This window comes from Ranitomeya imitator, chromosome 7 (assembly GCF_032444005.1).
Source record: "Ranitomeya imitator isolate aRanImi1 chromosome 7, aRanImi1.pri, whole genome shotgun sequence".
NCBI classification, from domain to species: Eukaryota; Metazoa; Chordata; class Amphibia; order Anura; family Dendrobatidae; genus Ranitomeya; species Ranitomeya imitator.
Genome location: NC_091288.1, coordinates 47,283,925 through 47,301,834, shown reverse-complemented (window position 1 = coordinate 47,301,834; position 17,910 = coordinate 47,283,925). Strand labels below are relative to the sequence as shown.

The window sequence follows — 17,910 nt, the reverse complement described above, 5'->3', positions numbered from 1 at the left end:
CTATCCATCTATCCCATATCTATCTATCTATCTATCTATCTATCTATCTATCTATCTATCTATCTATCTATCTATCCATCTATCTATCTATCTATCTATCTATCTATCTATCTATCTATCTATCTATCTATCTATCCCATATCTATCTATCTATCACATATCTATCTATCTATCTATCTATCTATCTATCTATCTATCTATCTATCTATCTATCTCATTCCTTCTATCTATCTATGTATCTATCTATCATTTATCTATCTTTCCCATATCTATTTATCTATCTATCTCTCTCATTCCTTCTATCTATCTATCTATCTATCTATCTATCTATCTATCTATCTATCTATCTATCTATCTATCTATCTATCTATCTATCCCATATCTATCTATCTATCTATCTATCTATCTATCTATCCCATAACTATCTATCTATCTACCTTTCTATCTATCTATCTATCTATCTATCTATCTATCTATCTATATATCTATCCCATAACTATCTAACTATCTATCTATCTATCTATCTATCTATCTATCTATCTATCTATCTATCTAATATTTGTGTATACATTTTCACAAATTAAAATTAATACAAGTTCAGAGCAGTGACGTATACTCCTTACTATAATATATATTGAGTTTTCAGTGGCACAGACTTACCTGTAAGTGGTTCCTACCACCAGTATCCACTGCTTTGTGAGTGTAATATCACATCAATACGTTTGTCTGCAGGGATAGCCATTGTGGTGGCCATGCTGAGCACACTGATGCTAGCACTGAGTGTCCTTACATACACAACATTTACAGTAATTATATTTATCTACATGTTACATACAAATAGGCTGAGAGCATGAAGCGTTCAGACAGTTTATTGCATAAGACATGCACAGAACATGCACAATATGGACACAGCTGTCTCCATGATATTGCCACATATCACAAGAAAAGTTCTACCAGGAACACGACTCAAATAAACTACACATTGACGAACAGATTCTCAGTTACTTGGAGCAGAGACATTTACAGAAAATGTGCTTATTTTGTCCCCAAAAGTCAATAAGAATAAACATGAATGTTAAAATGCCGAGGTCCATAAAGTAACACGCAGAAAGACTATTCCTTAGAAAAAAATCATGAAAAAAAGTCACATTGTTTGGATGTTTGACCAGTCCCAATAATTTAAGACTAAAATGATAAACTTTCTTTTCTTTTTACCCTGCCATACGGTGAAAAAATAATAATAATAAATTACATGTGCTGGATCTTTATTATTATTTATATACCCATGAAAATACATAGAGACACTTGCAGCACTATAAAATGAGGAATCACATTCTAGATCACAGGAAATGATGGGATGTGGGGGTCACAGTCTCTCCTCAAGGGGAGCAAGAGTTGCTTTTAGGAAAAAGTCAGGTTGGCGGTGAGTTCGCGGATTCGGTTCTCTCTACTCATCTTCTTAAGCTTCATTCTGCGATTTTGAAACCAGATTTTGACCTGCCTGTCAGTGAGGTTGACGCTCTTACTGATCTCTAGGCGGCGCTCTCGAGTCAGATACATATTAAACAAGAACTCTTTCTCTAACTCCAGTGTCTGGTGTTTAGTATACGGGCACCTCTTCTTCCTGCCACTCTTTGCAGTTAACCAATTGCTGGTTGGAGTATCAGACTTGATTTCTTCTAGTGTGGAAATAAAAAATGGCAAAAGAAAAATAAAATAAATAAATAAACAAACAAATAAATTTGAAAAAAATTCCACCCTCAAAAAATATCCTAATTCTACAAAGAATAGACTTGGCAATGACCCCTCGAACAAAATGCCTATCGTGTTGGTATTATAACAAAAGCAAAAGCCTAATGTTATGCACACAATGGCAGATAAGAGGAAGGTGCACACACATACAAATACATATATATGTACAATGAATAAAAAATAGGTTCATGTATATATAAATATATATATGTATATAGATAGATACATACATACATATATACATATAGATAGATAGATAAGTGTATATATTATTTCATCACATCTATGCATTCATATATGAATACATTATTTGTGTGTATGAAAACTAAATGTATGCAAATATATGTATTTATAAGCACACACACAGCTTGGACGCAAATATCTATATATGTATATATAGCTTAATGATCTGGGGATTATATATATATATATATATATATATATATATATATATATATATATATATATATATATATATATATATATATATATATATATATATAAATCACCAGATATATATATATATATATATATATATATATATATATATACATACACACACACACAAAATATAGGAAATTGTAAGCAAGCAAGGTGTATACATTTATAGGCGCCCCCAGAATGTAATACATCTGACCTCCTTTTAGTCCCCTGTATTCTCAGTGCACATTGACAGACCATAATAAGCACATATTAACTGAAATTCACTTTTTTATATATAAGAAAAGCATATGTCACATTTACCAGACAAATCTTCTAGCAGCATCTCATTCACTGTCCATCCGCAGTGTCAGCAGCTTTGCTGACCGTCTATAACCCTGAATACAGATTTATCCAATGTATTAACCCTTGAATATCATTATTTGTAATATTAACACTATGGCTATAATTTTCTATTATTATTATTATTATTATTACTACTTCCTCTGTAACACCAGCAGATGACGTTTGCCAGCTGAAATGGAATTAAATTATAATGTCCCTTGCACTTTCCTTGGAATTAACCCATTGGAAGGAGGTTACAACAACAAAAAATACAATAAATAATCCGTAAAAACTTTGAGTGCATCGATAATGGACATTTAATGCTGCTCTTGAGTGAGATGTGTCTGGTTGATGATCATACATGAAGATATATATTTTTTTTTTTAAATACCTGAATATAAAAAAGGGCAGTTCCTTCTTGACATGTAGTTACCATTAAATGTTATGGGAGGCAATGCTAGTATTTTACACAGTGTTTTATGGTGCTGGCGTGTGCAAGCTACTACTACCCCATGCAATCAATGCTTTATAAGAAGTTCTTTGTAATGATACCGACCTTTACTTTCCTTGTCTTGGACTTCAGGGCTGGACACAGACACCTCAGCCAGGCAGCTCCTGTCCTCCTGCAGGGCAGCCTTGGACTCTGGACTTTCCACTGAGGGCACTTTGGAGGACTCTTGGCTGCTCGGGGTTTCATTCATTTTCTTGTCCATCTGATGAGGTGCAGATAGCTGAGGTTTGGAGCTGCCGCGGGGGTTTAGCTGTAACATTAAGGATGAACTGGTTTCTTGGTTATTATTGTACTCTTGGGGTTTCCCACTGGCGTAGGTCTGGCTCAGCCTGAAATATCCTGGGACAGGGACCTCAGAGTTGTCCACAGAGCAGTTGTCAGAGACCAGCCTCTGGTATGGTGGCACCTCTGGAGAAATGACTTTTGATCGCTTATCAGAATACATGCAGCAATTGGTCTCTTCCTTAATATTTGTAGGAAACGAACAAGTGGGGATCTGCTGTGTAACAGGTTGCTCTATTCTGCAGGACCTGCTCGGATCTGTCCAAGTGTCTACTTGAGGTATATAGGGATGTACATTCATTCCCATGTTTTGGTGATTGACTTCTCTTTTTGCCAGGGATGGTAGCAGTCCACAGGTTTGCATCCCATAAGTCCCAATGTCTGAGTTAGGTGGCATGTACATGCTGGCGTTGTTGGAATAGAAACTGTCACTTCTACAGGCACTGATCAAAGAATCTACTAAAAAAGTATTTGCAGCAGGAGAGCTGTTTGGAAAGGACATTTTGGGGAGGAATTTGAAGAAGAGAGATTGTGTCCTTTGTAGGCTGACATCTCTAGGAAAACATTCCCTGTGTAATTGTGGATGCCTCTGCACAACCACATGACAAGGAAGCCAATGAGAATTGAAAATGGCCTTGAGCTGCTACCTCCCTGCAGGTCACATGGTGCCTGGGCAGCCGGGGCTGCAGCTCAACCGTGGTCAACAGCGACCTCTACACGGCCAGAGTGTAAGTGCTGCCCAGCAACCCCTGCCTGTGCCGCCAGCCCTGCTGCACTGCGCTCATCTAACATTACTTTCTTATACATACCTACAAGATTATTATTTTTTTTTCTTTTGCACTGAAATCCTGACAGCTCTGTGCCTTAAATGCACGAGCAACAAGCAGCAGATTCCAACCACAGCCTCCATGCGATGTCGCCTAATAGAACATACAGTAATGCAAATGCAATCGCCAGTCCCTCTCTTTAATGCTTTACATCCAAATAAAAGAGTGTGCAGCTGACCTAAAGCACAGCCATTACTCCAAGGCGAGCAGAATTGCAGGCAGCCCCTATGGGGAGGCAAAGGCAAAGCACAGAGTTCACACACAATGCCCTGGGATACACCTTGAAAGTTTGCACAATGCTCGAAACCATCACATTTCTGCTATTTCATACAGTTCCATCAATTATCATTAGTGACAGTGGTGGAAGGACCGTTATCACGAACAGAAAATGCATCGTTGTGTTCTTTATTATTTTATGGATTAGGTAAAAGCTTCATTCTTGACAACGTGGAAGGTGCAAAAGGTTGTGCAATTTATTAAAACATATTACAAAGAATCAGGGAGATCAATACTGATCTCATCTGCATTCCTTGGATAGTTGCTCCTTTTTTTTTTTTTGCCTGTGTTGCTGTTTTTTTTTTTTTTAAAGAGTTATACCCACTGGTACCACACACGAACATATATTATATTAAGAAATCAATCGAAACTTAGTAAAAGGAAAGATTAATAGGTAGAATTTAGCATAATGGTATTCTCCATATGAGTTATTGAAAATAATCCATCGATTTTTATCCTTCGTTTTTTCCCTTTAATATAACTTGGCAAATAGAGGGAACTATATATACTGTATATATATATATATATATATATATATATATATATATATATATATATATATATATACATGTATGTATGTATAGTTTACTATGAAAGGTACATGTTTTAGTTTAAATTTCTATCACTTTTCCTGTACTGAATGTATGTGTATATGTTGCTTCCCACCATGATATACTGTGTGCAGATTAAAATAAGGCAGAGATTTTCAATAGAGGTGCACATACTATATTGGTGTGCAAGTGTTGTATGGTTATGTGTTTAACTGAGTAGATAAAGTATGTATATGTTTGATCAATAGATAGTAGATAAAGTATATATATATATATATATATATATATATATATATATTATAAATATTAAAATAATAGACAAACTACAGACACACTGATCAAGACAATATGTGATACAATATAAATGTGTGTGTGTGTTTAAATTAATCAATATAACAGCCCCCATTGACTACTATAAAAGTTTAAATTCACAGTTTCATTAGAAGTTGTTGAGAATTAGGGAATTCCAGAGGCAATTGCTCTTTTAAGACCCCCTTTTCTCAGGCATTTTATTTCCTATGCAGTTAAAACAATAAAATGTCTGGGTTTGTGGCAATGAGACAGACCTTTGATAAAATGGAAGCCTCTCTCGCAGCTGTTCAAATACAACATCATTGTCAGGTTAAGAGCCACTGCCTTTTACAACTGCAATTGCCTGTATGCTGTGTAATGGCTTGTGTGAAGACAACTTAGACACACAAACATATAGACAGACAGTCAGACACACATACATACATGTATACACACAAAAACGTTTGTTTGTGCTTGTATATATACATACAGATATACCATGTATATACACACATACAGATATATAGTATATATATATATATATATAGTATATATATATATATATATATATGCATACATACATATATAACTAAGAATATACAGCTGCATGTATATATAATTATATATGCACACAAAGTTATAAATAAACACACACTCATGTATCCACCCACATAAAGACACACACATGTATATATACAAACACACAAACACACACGTATATATTTACATATACACACACATATATATATATATATATATGCACACACACATAAATTTACATATACACGCACATATATGTACAGAGACATATATACACACATCCATATATATATATATATACATACCTATAAACACACACATATATATATATATATATATATATACATACACACATCTATAAACACACACACACACACACACACACACACACACACACACACACACACACACACACACATATATATATATATATATATATATATATATATAGGCACACACATTGTGCATACTTTCTGAAGCAATATATTAAGAGCAATAATAGTGACTGTGGGAAGTTGGGGTTTGCTGTGCTCCTGCCATAGTGGAATTCAGATTTCTCCTTTCCTATAAGGTAACGAGTATCTTCCTTTGTTTCCAGGCTATAGCTTTACACTGAGACTTCAGAGATCCTGCACTTTGATGTCACATACTCCAACACATGAGAGCTGATGTTATGTGTTGCTGGTGTGTGGAACCTATGCTGCTCACTGATTTCCACAGGGCAATGAGACATGTTGGCAGCCACCAATCTCCTAATTAATATATTGTTGCCCCACTATCCCTGTCCTCCGCTCTGCAGCACACAGGGCACATCTATGGTTGGTATCTACTGCACTTTTTTTTGCTTTCACAATAGACTAAAAACAAAAGTGCGCTCATTACACAAACAGGATCCTGGTTTCTTCTTGAGCAATTACATTTCAGTAACCTTAGACCTAGGCTCCACCAGGATGCTCAAGAACAGTTATCTCATCTGTGCTCAGATGGCAATGTATACATTGTTTCACAATTAAATATATTTCCAGTGAATTCAATCTTTTTGATAGATAGATAGATCTATCTATCTATCTATCTATCTATCTATCTATCTATCTATCTATCTATCTATCTATCTATCATCTATCTATCTATCTATCTATTCAATATCTATCTATCTATCTATCATCTATCTATCTATCTATCTATCTATCTATCATCTATCTATCTATCTATCTATCTATCTATCTATCTATTCAATATCTATCTATCTAGCATGTATCTATCTATCTATCTATTCAATATCTATCTATTTAGCATGTATCTATCTATCTATTATCTATCTATCTATCTATCTATCTCTCCTATCTATCTATTATATATCTATCTATTATCTATCTATTAATCCATCCATCCATCTATCTATTATCTATCTATCTCTCTCTCTCCTATCTATCTATTATCTATCTATTATCTATCATCTATCTATCTATCTATCTAATATCTATTTATCTAATATCTATCTATCTAGTTATTTATCTCATATGCATCACATCGTCTAATTAAATATGGCAAGCAGTTTTATGATACATATAAGGACACACATTATCGCATAAACTAACACGCACACACATATTCTTTGATCTTTTATCATATAAACAGAAATGCAAACATATATTACACATTTCGGAATTGAAACCGTTAAAATAATAAGAAAAAATGATTGTATTAGACATTATACGATTGGCCTATACCATTATCAGCAAATATCACCTGCACCTAATAACAGGTCAACTTATTTTTGAGACTTTTTCATTTTAAACACAACAGAGCTGATATGTGCCTTAAGCAGATGGGCAATGCTCTACTATATCAATAATGCAATATTCCACTTCCAAAATATTGTACCGGGGACAGGAATAACACAAAATGCTTTCTATTCCATTAATAAAAAGTAGATGTAGAAAACGGAGGAAATGAACGGATTGTGCTCAGAGAGTAACAAATGCTCCTATAGGCACCAATGACTTAAAGATCAAAGTCAAATCTCCCGTAAAGAAAATAAGGAAAAACAAAGCATGTTCCTATTTCAGGAAAGCACATGAGAAAAGTAGTGTTTAGGAGGACAGACAGGAATAAGGCAGACAAACTCAGGGATACAAGCTGGAGACAGAACTAAACATCACACAGGTATGTATTACATAGAAAATATATGAGTGGGACTGTAGATAGATAGATAGATAGATAGATAGATAGATAGATAGATAGATAGATAGATAGATAGATAGATAGATAGATAGATAGATAGATAGATATGGGATATATAGATAATAGATAGATAGATAGATAGATAGATAGATAGATAGATAGATAGATAGATAGATAGATAGATATGGGATATATAGATAATAGATAGATAGATAGATAGATAGATAGATAGATAGATAGATAGATAGATAGATATGGGATATATAGATAATAGATATATAGATAGATAGATAGATAGATAGATAGATAGATAGATAGATAGATAGATAGATGTGAATTAGATACATAGAAAGATAGATATTAACATATATGGATAGATAAATATGTATATATTTATCTATCCATATATATTAATATGCATCTTTCTATCTATCTATATCTATCTTGGAATAAATGGCGCTATAATAATAATAAATAATAATCTATCTATCTTTCTATCTATCTGCCTCATATATATCTATTATCTATCTATCTCTGATATATATCAGAGAGACATAAAGATAGATAATAGATAGATAATGGATAGAAAGATAGATAGATATGAATAGATAGATAGATAGATAGATAGATAGATAGATAGATAGATAGAAAGATAGATAATAGATAGATATATAGATAGATAATAGATACAAGATAGATAGCTAATGGATAGATAATAGATAGAAGACAGATAGATAGATAGATAGATAGACAGATAGATAGAAAGATATATATATATAGATAGATTCATAATAGATAGATAGATAATAGCTATATTATAGATATAGATATAAATTAATATCAATTAAAATAGCAAAGCAATAATATATAATTAGGCAAACTGAGAGTGAAAGGTGAAACAGAAATTTTTTAAACCGATTGCTATAAATACACAGAAAGACGATAACTTACATTCATTATAAAATTATTTAATTTATTTTTTTCTAGAAAATGTAGGGTCTGTCAAATTTCGCCCTATTTACAAGATATTAATAAAGTGTATTATTAGTACATCATCTATCTATCTATCTATCTATCTATCTATCTATCTATCTATCTATCTATCTATCTATATATCTATCTATCTATCTATCTATCTATCTATCTATCGATCTATCTACCGTCTGTAGTAATATCCACCATATTTGATATTCGCTGTGTTTGGAAGTTATGAATTCTAGCCCGACATTTTTTATAATTCTTTTCCCGTACAATAATAGTTATTATTATTTAGTAACACCTACTTTACTTTTTTTGTGACAATTATAATTTGCTAAATATTCTTAACAGATACATCGAAATTATTACTGAAGCAACTGGTGACTTTAGGATTCTGCTGGCGTTTCTAAAAGGAAACATAATAAACAATGTTGTTTGCAGCCTGCGGCACATATCTGGCCATAAATACCTTTGAAGAAAAGTCTTATCCTCTAGGATATAAATGCTTTTAAGATTAAATCCTAACTCGCTGCAGACTTTCGTTTGTTTTGTTTTTTTTTCTTAATTAATTTGTATCAGTCATGTCAGTTCCATAGATACATTTACACCCAAATTGCAGATCTATTCTTCTGTTTTTTAGTCACAGAATAAGTGAGAATTCAATATTCCCTATGACTATAGGTAAATCTGTATGATAGTTTCCCCCTTTCTCTTCTATGGTATTATTTCAAGGTTCACAATGTGATGGTGGCTTATATATCGAAATACTTATTACTTAAAGCATATTTAAACAGAACTGTTGCAGTGGAGAAGAATCTAGAATCCTTATGTGACTTGGGTTCTAATTTATGGACAATGCTGCGCTTTTAGCTGCAACAATTTAGCTATTTGCAGTGCAGCAGTCGCCCTCTTGTGGACATTTAAGATTTAGCACACAATGCGGCATTTATATTTCTGTGATTATGTTTAGGTCTTAGAGGCATATATCCTTATTTTAAAAAAATGGTTACATAAAAAAAATACATGTATAACTATGGTTTTCTTACAAATTTAACATTTTACTATTTGACAAAGGTGTTTATGTCATTATGAAGCCTGTCATTGAATATAACGATTTTTAATTAGTCTGCTCTTATTATTGAAAAAAAAAAATATTAATGACATTTGTTGGATTAATTTGGAAACAATAAATAAAAATTTTGTGTGTGTTTATGTATTTTTCTTTAATATGCCATGAATACATTCAATTTTATTATTTGGAATCTAGAACAATACAGATCTTTGTCTCCAGGATTAGGTAACAAGTAAATACTTTATAATCAACCAAATGTCAATTAATAAAAGAACAGAGAAAAAAATAAAGAAGAAAGAGAGAAAGAAAGAAAGAAAGAAAGAAAGAAAGAAAGAAAGAAAGAAAGAAAGAAAGAAAGAAAGAAAGAAAGAAAGAAAGAAAGAAAATGAAGAAAATAAAGGAAATGATGGAAGAAAGGGAAGGAAGGCAGTATGTTGTTTAAGTAATTTACTTCTCCTTCAATAAAATATCTAGATATTTCAATGCACACTACTGGGTGGCAGCTAGGAAAAATAATAAGAGAGCTTTAGGGTATTTAATTATTTGGTAAGGTGAAAGGTGATGACCTTGACATTTTGGAAGTTCAAAGGCAACTACTTTTTTTTCCTAAATGGAAGGAATTTTTTCTTAACAATATATTTTTCCTTGTGTCTTTGTTCTCGGTCCTTTTTTTCTTGTGGGTCTGTTCCTCAGTCCTTGTCTGCCTGAGCTCTATGCCAGGAGAATAACGCCCACTAAGTGCCATTGAAGAAAACAGCCCCCTTTCTCACGTCTTCCTTTATTGAACTTTGCGGAAATCGCTTTTAGCCCACCAGAAGGTGTCTAATATAAGCCAATTATGGTGCTTGGATCCCCTACTTTTATTGTGTTGTCTAGACAGTTCAAGGTTTTGTAAACAGCCCAGTGGGTCACGCCATATAAACTCTAATGGAATAAGCCCCAACCAAATTCCTTTAGATTTCAAAATAAACAATTGTCCAGATCCCTGACTTTTCATTCTAGAAACACCAAATGTCACCATTCTGACTCAACTCAGCATAAAACAAGCAGAATCACTGAAGAAACTGATATTAAAAAAATGGCTTTTAGTTTTGCATCAAAATGCATTTCAGTGGACAAAATAAAGCTAAAAGTCATAGAAAACGTATTCAGGTTGGTTAAAAAATAACATTGAAAATTTAATAAATATGTACAGATGGGGTTATATATAATGCATTAAATGACTGACATATATATATTTAAAGACCTTTGAGACATTGGAACTCATGCAATGTGTCCAAGGTAACACCGAATTTACCATAAAACAATTTTCACAAGAGAACATCATTGTCGTGCACATGTATCCATACACATATATGTAAATATATATATGTATGTGTCATAAAGCTGCATTCGTTAGGTAAATGTGTACTGTAGTCATTGTAGCCACTGGGGGCTCAGAGCCTCCCTAGTTGTTTGCAGTCAGTTCTATATACTGTATAATCAGCGTTAATAGATTCAGGGAAGGGGAGAAAAGGGAAGAAAAAAACACACCATTGGCTGCAATGTGAAAGTGACGTTTTTGTAGACCCTTTCCTTACCAAGAAGGCATCCTCCAGAGGTTTGGAAATCCTCACAAGATATCATGGTCCAAGTACAGTGATAAAAAGTATCCACAAGTATCTTGTCTGAATACAAATTGTGCAGTCTCCTCTCAAAAAAGTGGGTTCCCAGTGAAATATTGCAGTCGATCCCTATTGAGTTTCTTTTCTTTCATCCTTCGGTTCTGGAACCAGATCTTGACTTGGCGGTCGGTGAGGTTCAGCATCCTGGACAGCTGTAGCCTCTTCTCCTTGTTGATGTAGACATTGAAGAAGAACTCCCGCTCCAGCTCCCGGATCTGGTACTTGCTATAGGGACATCTCTTTTTCCTAAGTCTCTGGGAGGCTGCTGGACACAATGGTACAAAATATTACCATAATATTAAACAGACGTAGATATTCAAAATTCTACATTTATATATATATATATATATATATATATATATATATATATATATGTGTGTGTGTGTGTGTGTGTGTGTGTGTGTGTGTGTGTGTGTGTGTGTGTGTGTGTGTGTGTGTGTGCATGTACGTGTATATATATGTGTGTGTGTGTGTGTGTTTGCATATATATATATATATATATATATATATATATATATATGTATACATATGTGTGTATTCATATATGTATGTGTATATATAAATATATGTGCGCATGTGTGTGTATATTGTGTATGTGTATGTATATGTGTGTATATACATGTGTGTATATACATATCTGTGTGTGCATATATATACATAAATGTGTGTGTGCATGTACTATATATATGTGTGTGTTTGTATATATATGTTTGTGTATTTATATATATATATATGTATGTATGTGGATATATAAATATATGTGCGCATGTGTGTGTGTACATATGTGTATGTGTGTACATATGTGTATATATGTGTGTATACTGTACATATCTGGATGTGCATATATATGTACATATATATGTGTGTATGTACATATAACATACACAAATAAACATATAGGCTATATGTATAAAACTATATATAAATCTATATGTATAAATATATATATATATCTACACATATATTTACACATATATACTCCTATGTATATTAAGAAAATAAGGGCTATTGAACACTCCACTCCAAAGTAATGTATTTTATGACACTCGGCAAGTAATGGTGGTGGGAGGGTGATCAACAAAACATGATAACATAATAGGAAATGCTGAACAATAGACCATCCTCATCTTAAATTAGTTCCCTGTCGTAAACACACTCTTTACAGCGGTACAGGGAACCTTATAGGATATATAAAACCCTTGAATGCTTATAAAATAGCACATAAAAGGGCGGCTGACAAAGTGCTGGCCTTGTGCTCTTGCCCCCAGTCGGTGCCTACCTGAAGTGTTGCTCTTGTCTGCTGTCTCCCCCCCAGGAGTTGGCGGACCGGGGCTATCCTGGCTTGTCCCTTTCCTGTCCTGTGCAGAGGTCACTTTGCTGGGTGGGTTGCTGGAGCCTTTGAGCTCAGGCTTTGCAGGCGGCTCCTCCATCTCCGTCTGGTAGGTAGAGCTCTGGCTGGCATCATAGAACTGGTCGAAGCCCTGGGGCAGGATGCCATTCCTCCCCACCGGGCCGTAGAAGTTGGAGGTGGCCCCGGAGGGTCCATGGTGGCCGCACACGTCCGACCTCCTGCCCGCAGGCTGGATCAGCTCCCTGTGCATGACCTCCTCCCCGGGGTAATAGGAGGGGTAGCTGCCCCTGTACTGCCACTTGCTGCCATACTCCCTGAATGCCACTTCCCTCACAGGTTGCACATGATGAGTTAAATTGGAGGAGTAGGAGAAAGTCATAGGGCAAGAAGAGGACTGAGACAGGAACGAAGACTTGCTGGAGAAATCCGATGGGGAGACGTAGTAGGCAGCGGCAGCGGCAGCGCAGCCGGGCAGATACATGCTGGGGGTCGCACTGCTGCTGCAATTCTCAAACTCAGTCATCTCTTCTCCCCTTTTGCGATGAAAAGCAACAAGGAGATTTCACTGCATTGAACAAGATCCATGTATTGCTCAAGAGGGGCTTGGACAGCATCAACTAAAGAAAAAAGCCCGAGCGTGCTGCTGACGTGCAATTCATCTTGATTGATTCTGGTGGTAATTGCGTCACGTGATCCCCCATGTACAATGTCCTGATATCTATAAGAAGCCTGCAGAATGCAACATCCCTCCACACTACACAAAGGTGCAACACTGATCCTGTCTGCTCTCACACACAATCACACTGCTTTTTTTCTCTCTCTTTTTTTTTTTTTTTTTTACTCCAGTCTTTCCCACAGCAGCTTACAGGGAGCAGATTGTGTCCAAAGACTATTTAAAAGGAGATCTATTATGGTAAAGTCCCTCCTATTTAGCATCAAAAAATATATATCAAATCTAGACACGTCCTACTTCATACACTCCTGTATCATATCTTATGTACAGTATTATATTGATATATCATCAAAGTACAAATATTATAAGACACAAAAATAAACAGCAAATTGTCATTTTTTTGGGGGGGAAACCAGATACATGTTCTTATAGTTCACAGACGATGTAAGCCTCAAATAATACAAGAAATAACACATAGGTTATGATGACAGAACTCCCATTGCGACTTTTCTGGGTATAACACACGTATGAAGTGTGTGTACATGCCCGTGTGCATGTTTTCTGTGCACACATTTATGTACTGTGTGAATGCAGTTTTATGCTGTCACAATACATTAAATAATAATAAAAAAATATTTACATTGGTTGTAAATCTCTCTACTGAACAAAGATTCTAGAATAGCTTCGAATTTTTTTTCTGCTTCATTTTTTGATACACAAAACCCACAATATTTTGGTGTATTTTACTTGGTGTAGGACACATGCAGACAAATGTTTAACTACCCAGATCCCTGAGGTTAGAGACTGCACAATGCAGGAGATACAAATCTGATACAACCATAAAAATAAAGGCAGATCAGCAGCAACATGGGCAGATTATGAGCAGATTATCATCACCATAGTGCAGGTGATATACATGCAATAGACATACACGTTCTCCATGATGAAACGTGGGTGATAACACGCCAGTGGGATTGATATCAAACAGATTTTTTATTCAATAGTAAAAATCCAAACATATATAATAGTAAAAATCCAAACATATATACATATACATACACACCTACATATATATAGACATTTAGACACACACATATATATACATACACACCTACATATATATATACATACACACCTACATATATATATACATACATATATATATATATATATATATATATATACACACATATATACACACCTATACATATATATGTATTTGTATTTTTACAGCGGTAAAAAGTACGAGATATCAAAGAATTGATAAAGTAAACAAGTCGTCTAAAAAAAAATCCTTAATAATTGACAATAATATTCCTCGCACACATGCCAAGTTTGGCCCTAACAGAAAGCAACAAGGGAACATCTCTACAGACTACATGTCTATGGCGAATACTACAACTCTGACTCAAGCCAGATATTCTGTCCTTCTACAATCCGCCATTTGTTGTTCTACATTCTCTACACTCTGACACTTGTAAGTATTTCACTACCAGAAAACCCATATACTAAATGCATCAGTGTACAATAGAACAAAATATAACAAAAAAAGCGTGTGCTACTGAGTATCATCATCATGCTAGATACAAATATAAATCAGGTTTATCAACTTTAGCTATAAAAAAAAAGAAAGAAGTACAGGATAGATAGATAGATAGATAGATAGATAGATAGATAGATAGATAGATAGATAGATAGATCAAAACAGAAAATGTGTTTAGAAAAAATAAACGTAAACAATATACATCGTATATACACATGGAACCGGTAATCCGGTACATTTCCTATGTCGAGATAGATATAGATAGATGGATAGATAGATAATAGATAGATAGATAGATAGATAGATAGATAGATAGATATGGGACATACCACATACACGTGCACAAATTGATATTTCTAAAATATAGGAATCAATCGATATTGTATAGATATTTTAATGTATTAAAATATATACACAAATATTGTACATATCGATCGACGTATAGATGTGCGCATTGGTTAGGTTGGTTGGATTAATGGATAGACAGGCATACAGACATAAAGGTAATAGACAGATAAAAAGATAGATAGATAAATAGATAGATAATAGATAGATAGATAGATAGATAGATAGATAGATAGATAGATAGATAGATAGATAGATAGATAGATAGACAATCTAATGGTTTTTTTTTTGTTTTGTTTTTTAACTATTTGCTATATTACTTTGTACGTGTTGATGATCGTTGTGTCTCTGAGTTTGCACCTTACGATTGAATTTAATAACGAGAGAGACACAAACACAACATAAAATCATACACTTACACATGTATGTACAGTGTACTCAGGTTGCACAGGTCAGACACCCATGTAGAAGTGCAAGAATTCTAAAATTCGACATATTTAAAATTGAATTCGAATTGTATTCAATACAATTCGACTTTAATAAACAGAGACATCACATATACAGACACACAGACAAACATACATACACACATACATACATACACGTACATACACACATACAAACGTGCACATTAAAGCTAGATTCAGCACAGAATCACCCATACACAACCTGTAGACAGATACTCGCTCTTTACATGTGTATAAGTGACACTTGTGATGGACTCCCTGCTCCTCATACAGCACTGGATCTCTGTGTGTACATGATGAGTATTTCCCATTCTGGCTGTGTATTTACAAAGAAAGCCGCACACACACCACGGATGCACACAGCCTCATAGCCACATAAGATAGACCCTAGTGTCACAGATGGAACACACATGGAAGGTACAAGCACAGGAGGTAGACGCACAGGAGGTATTATACGCACAGGAGGTATACGCACAGGAGGTGTTATACGCACAGGAGGTATACGCACAGGAGGTGTTATACGCACAGGAGGTAGACGCACAGGAGGTGTTATACGCACCGGAGGTATACGCACAGGAGGTATACGCACAGGAGGTATACGCACAGGAGGTGTTATACGTACAGGAGGTAGACGCACAGGAGGTATACGCACAGGAGGAATACGCACAGGAGGTATGCGCACAGGAGGTATACGCACAGGAGGTATTTTACGCACAGGAGGTAGACGCAGAGGAGGTATACGCACAGGAGGTATACGCACAGGAGGAATACGCATAGGAGGTATGCGCACAGGAGGTATACGCACAGGAGGTATTATACGCACAGGAGGTAGACGCAGAGGAGGTATACGCACAGGAGGTATACGCACAGGAGGTAGACGCACATTACCTTTAGATGTCTCGGTGCCATAGCTGTAATGAGCAGGTATGTAGCAATCAGTGACATTTCCCCGGGTTCTAGTGATGCACCAATATTATTACTGCTAGTGTTGGCAGACAGCAATCTGTGCATGTATATATGTATGTGAGTGTATAAATGTGGATAAGGGCAGAGGAGATAGGGAGCTTTTAGTTTCTGCCACCCAAGATAAGACACTAACTTGACCTTAACTTTGTTATGGCGCCCCCAGTATCTGCAGAACGTGAACAGACGCTGTCTGGCTGCTCTCGTAAAAACTGACTGGAGAAGAGATTGTGACTCATTTCATTTATTGCACCACAGTTCTGCAAGAAAAGCTTCCCCCTTCCTGTTCACAATGTAGGCTCTCTGCTTGTTTAGCTGCCACCATCATGGATTCTACCACTTAAACACATGTGAGTCCAGCAGCAGCTGCGCCCTATATCCACAGCACACTATATCCACAGCACACTATATCCACAGCACACTATATCCATAACACACTATATCCACAGCACACTATATCCATAACACACTATATCCACAGCACACTATATCCATAACACACTATATCCACAGCACACTATATCCACAGCACACTATATCCATAACACACTATATCCACAGCACACTATATCCATAACACACTATATCCACAGCACACTATATCCACAGCACACTATATCCACAGCACACTATATCCACAGCACACTATATCCACAGCACACTATATCCATAACACACTATATCCACAGCACACTATATCCATAACACACTATATCCACAGCACACTATATCCATAACACACTATATCCACAGCACACTATATCCATAACACACTATATCCACAGTACAACATTTGCCAGGCTGCTGCCCAAGTGCAGGAAGTCTACACTGACTCTGACTGCTCCTGGCTGCACAGTCTACAGTCACTCAGTGTG

The 17,910-nt window shown here is 35.2% G+C and overlaps 2 protein-coding genes across 3 annotated transcripts; both read right to left on the bottom strand.

The window, feature by feature from the left end:
* Window positions 1-883: 883 nt before the first annotated feature.
* Window positions 884-3,830, bottom strand: HOXD10 (homeobox D10). 2 transcript variants are annotated; one of them, XM_069735355.1, is made up of 2 exons: window positions 3,074-3,830; window positions 884-1,679 (listed from the first exon to the last, which is right to left on the bottom strand). In XM_069735355.1, exons 1-2 carry the CDS (start codon window positions 3,810-3,812, stop codon window positions 1,402-1,404), a joined length of 1,017 nt encoding a protein of 338 aa, XP_069591456.1. In that variant the 5' UTR covers window positions 3,813-3,830; the 3' UTR covers window positions 884-1,401. The 2 variants fall into 2 exon arrangements, with proteins under 2 accessions (XP_069591456.1, XP_069591457.1); XM_069735356.1 differs by having other exon boundaries at window positions 884-1,676.
* Window positions 3,831-11,176: 7,346 nt separating this feature from the next.
* Window positions 11,177-13,967, bottom strand: HOXD11 (homeobox D11). Its single transcript, XM_069735354.1, has 2 exons — window positions 12,973-13,967; window positions 11,177-11,955 (listed from the first exon to the last, which is right to left on the bottom strand). The coding sequence occupies exons 1-2, from the start codon at window positions 13,565-13,567 to the stop codon at window positions 11,723-11,725; spliced, it is 828 nt and encodes a 275-aa protein (XP_069591455.1). The 5' UTR covers window positions 13,568-13,967; the 3' UTR covers window positions 11,177-11,722.
* Window positions 13,968-17,910: the final 3,943 nt, after the last annotated feature.

Excerpts from the sequence above, each read along its gene's own strand:
- HOXD10 (XM_069735355.1), bottom strand. The coding sequence starts at position 3,812 with ATGTCCTTTCCAAACAGCTCTCCTGCTGCAAATACTTTTTTAGTAGAT. Across the intron at positions 1,680-3,073 it reads CCAAGACAAGGAAAGTAAAG|AAGAAATCAAGTCTGATACT; the intron begins GTCGGTATCATT and ends TTTCCACACTAG.
- HOXD11 (XM_069735354.1), bottom strand. The coding sequence starts at position 13,567 with ATGACTGAGTTTGAGAATTGCAGCAGCAGTGCGACCCCCAGCATGTAT. Across the intron at positions 11,956-12,972 it reads AGACAAGAGCAACACTTCAG|CCTCCCAGAGACTTAGGAAA; the intron begins GTAGGCACCGAC and ends TGTGTCCAGCAG.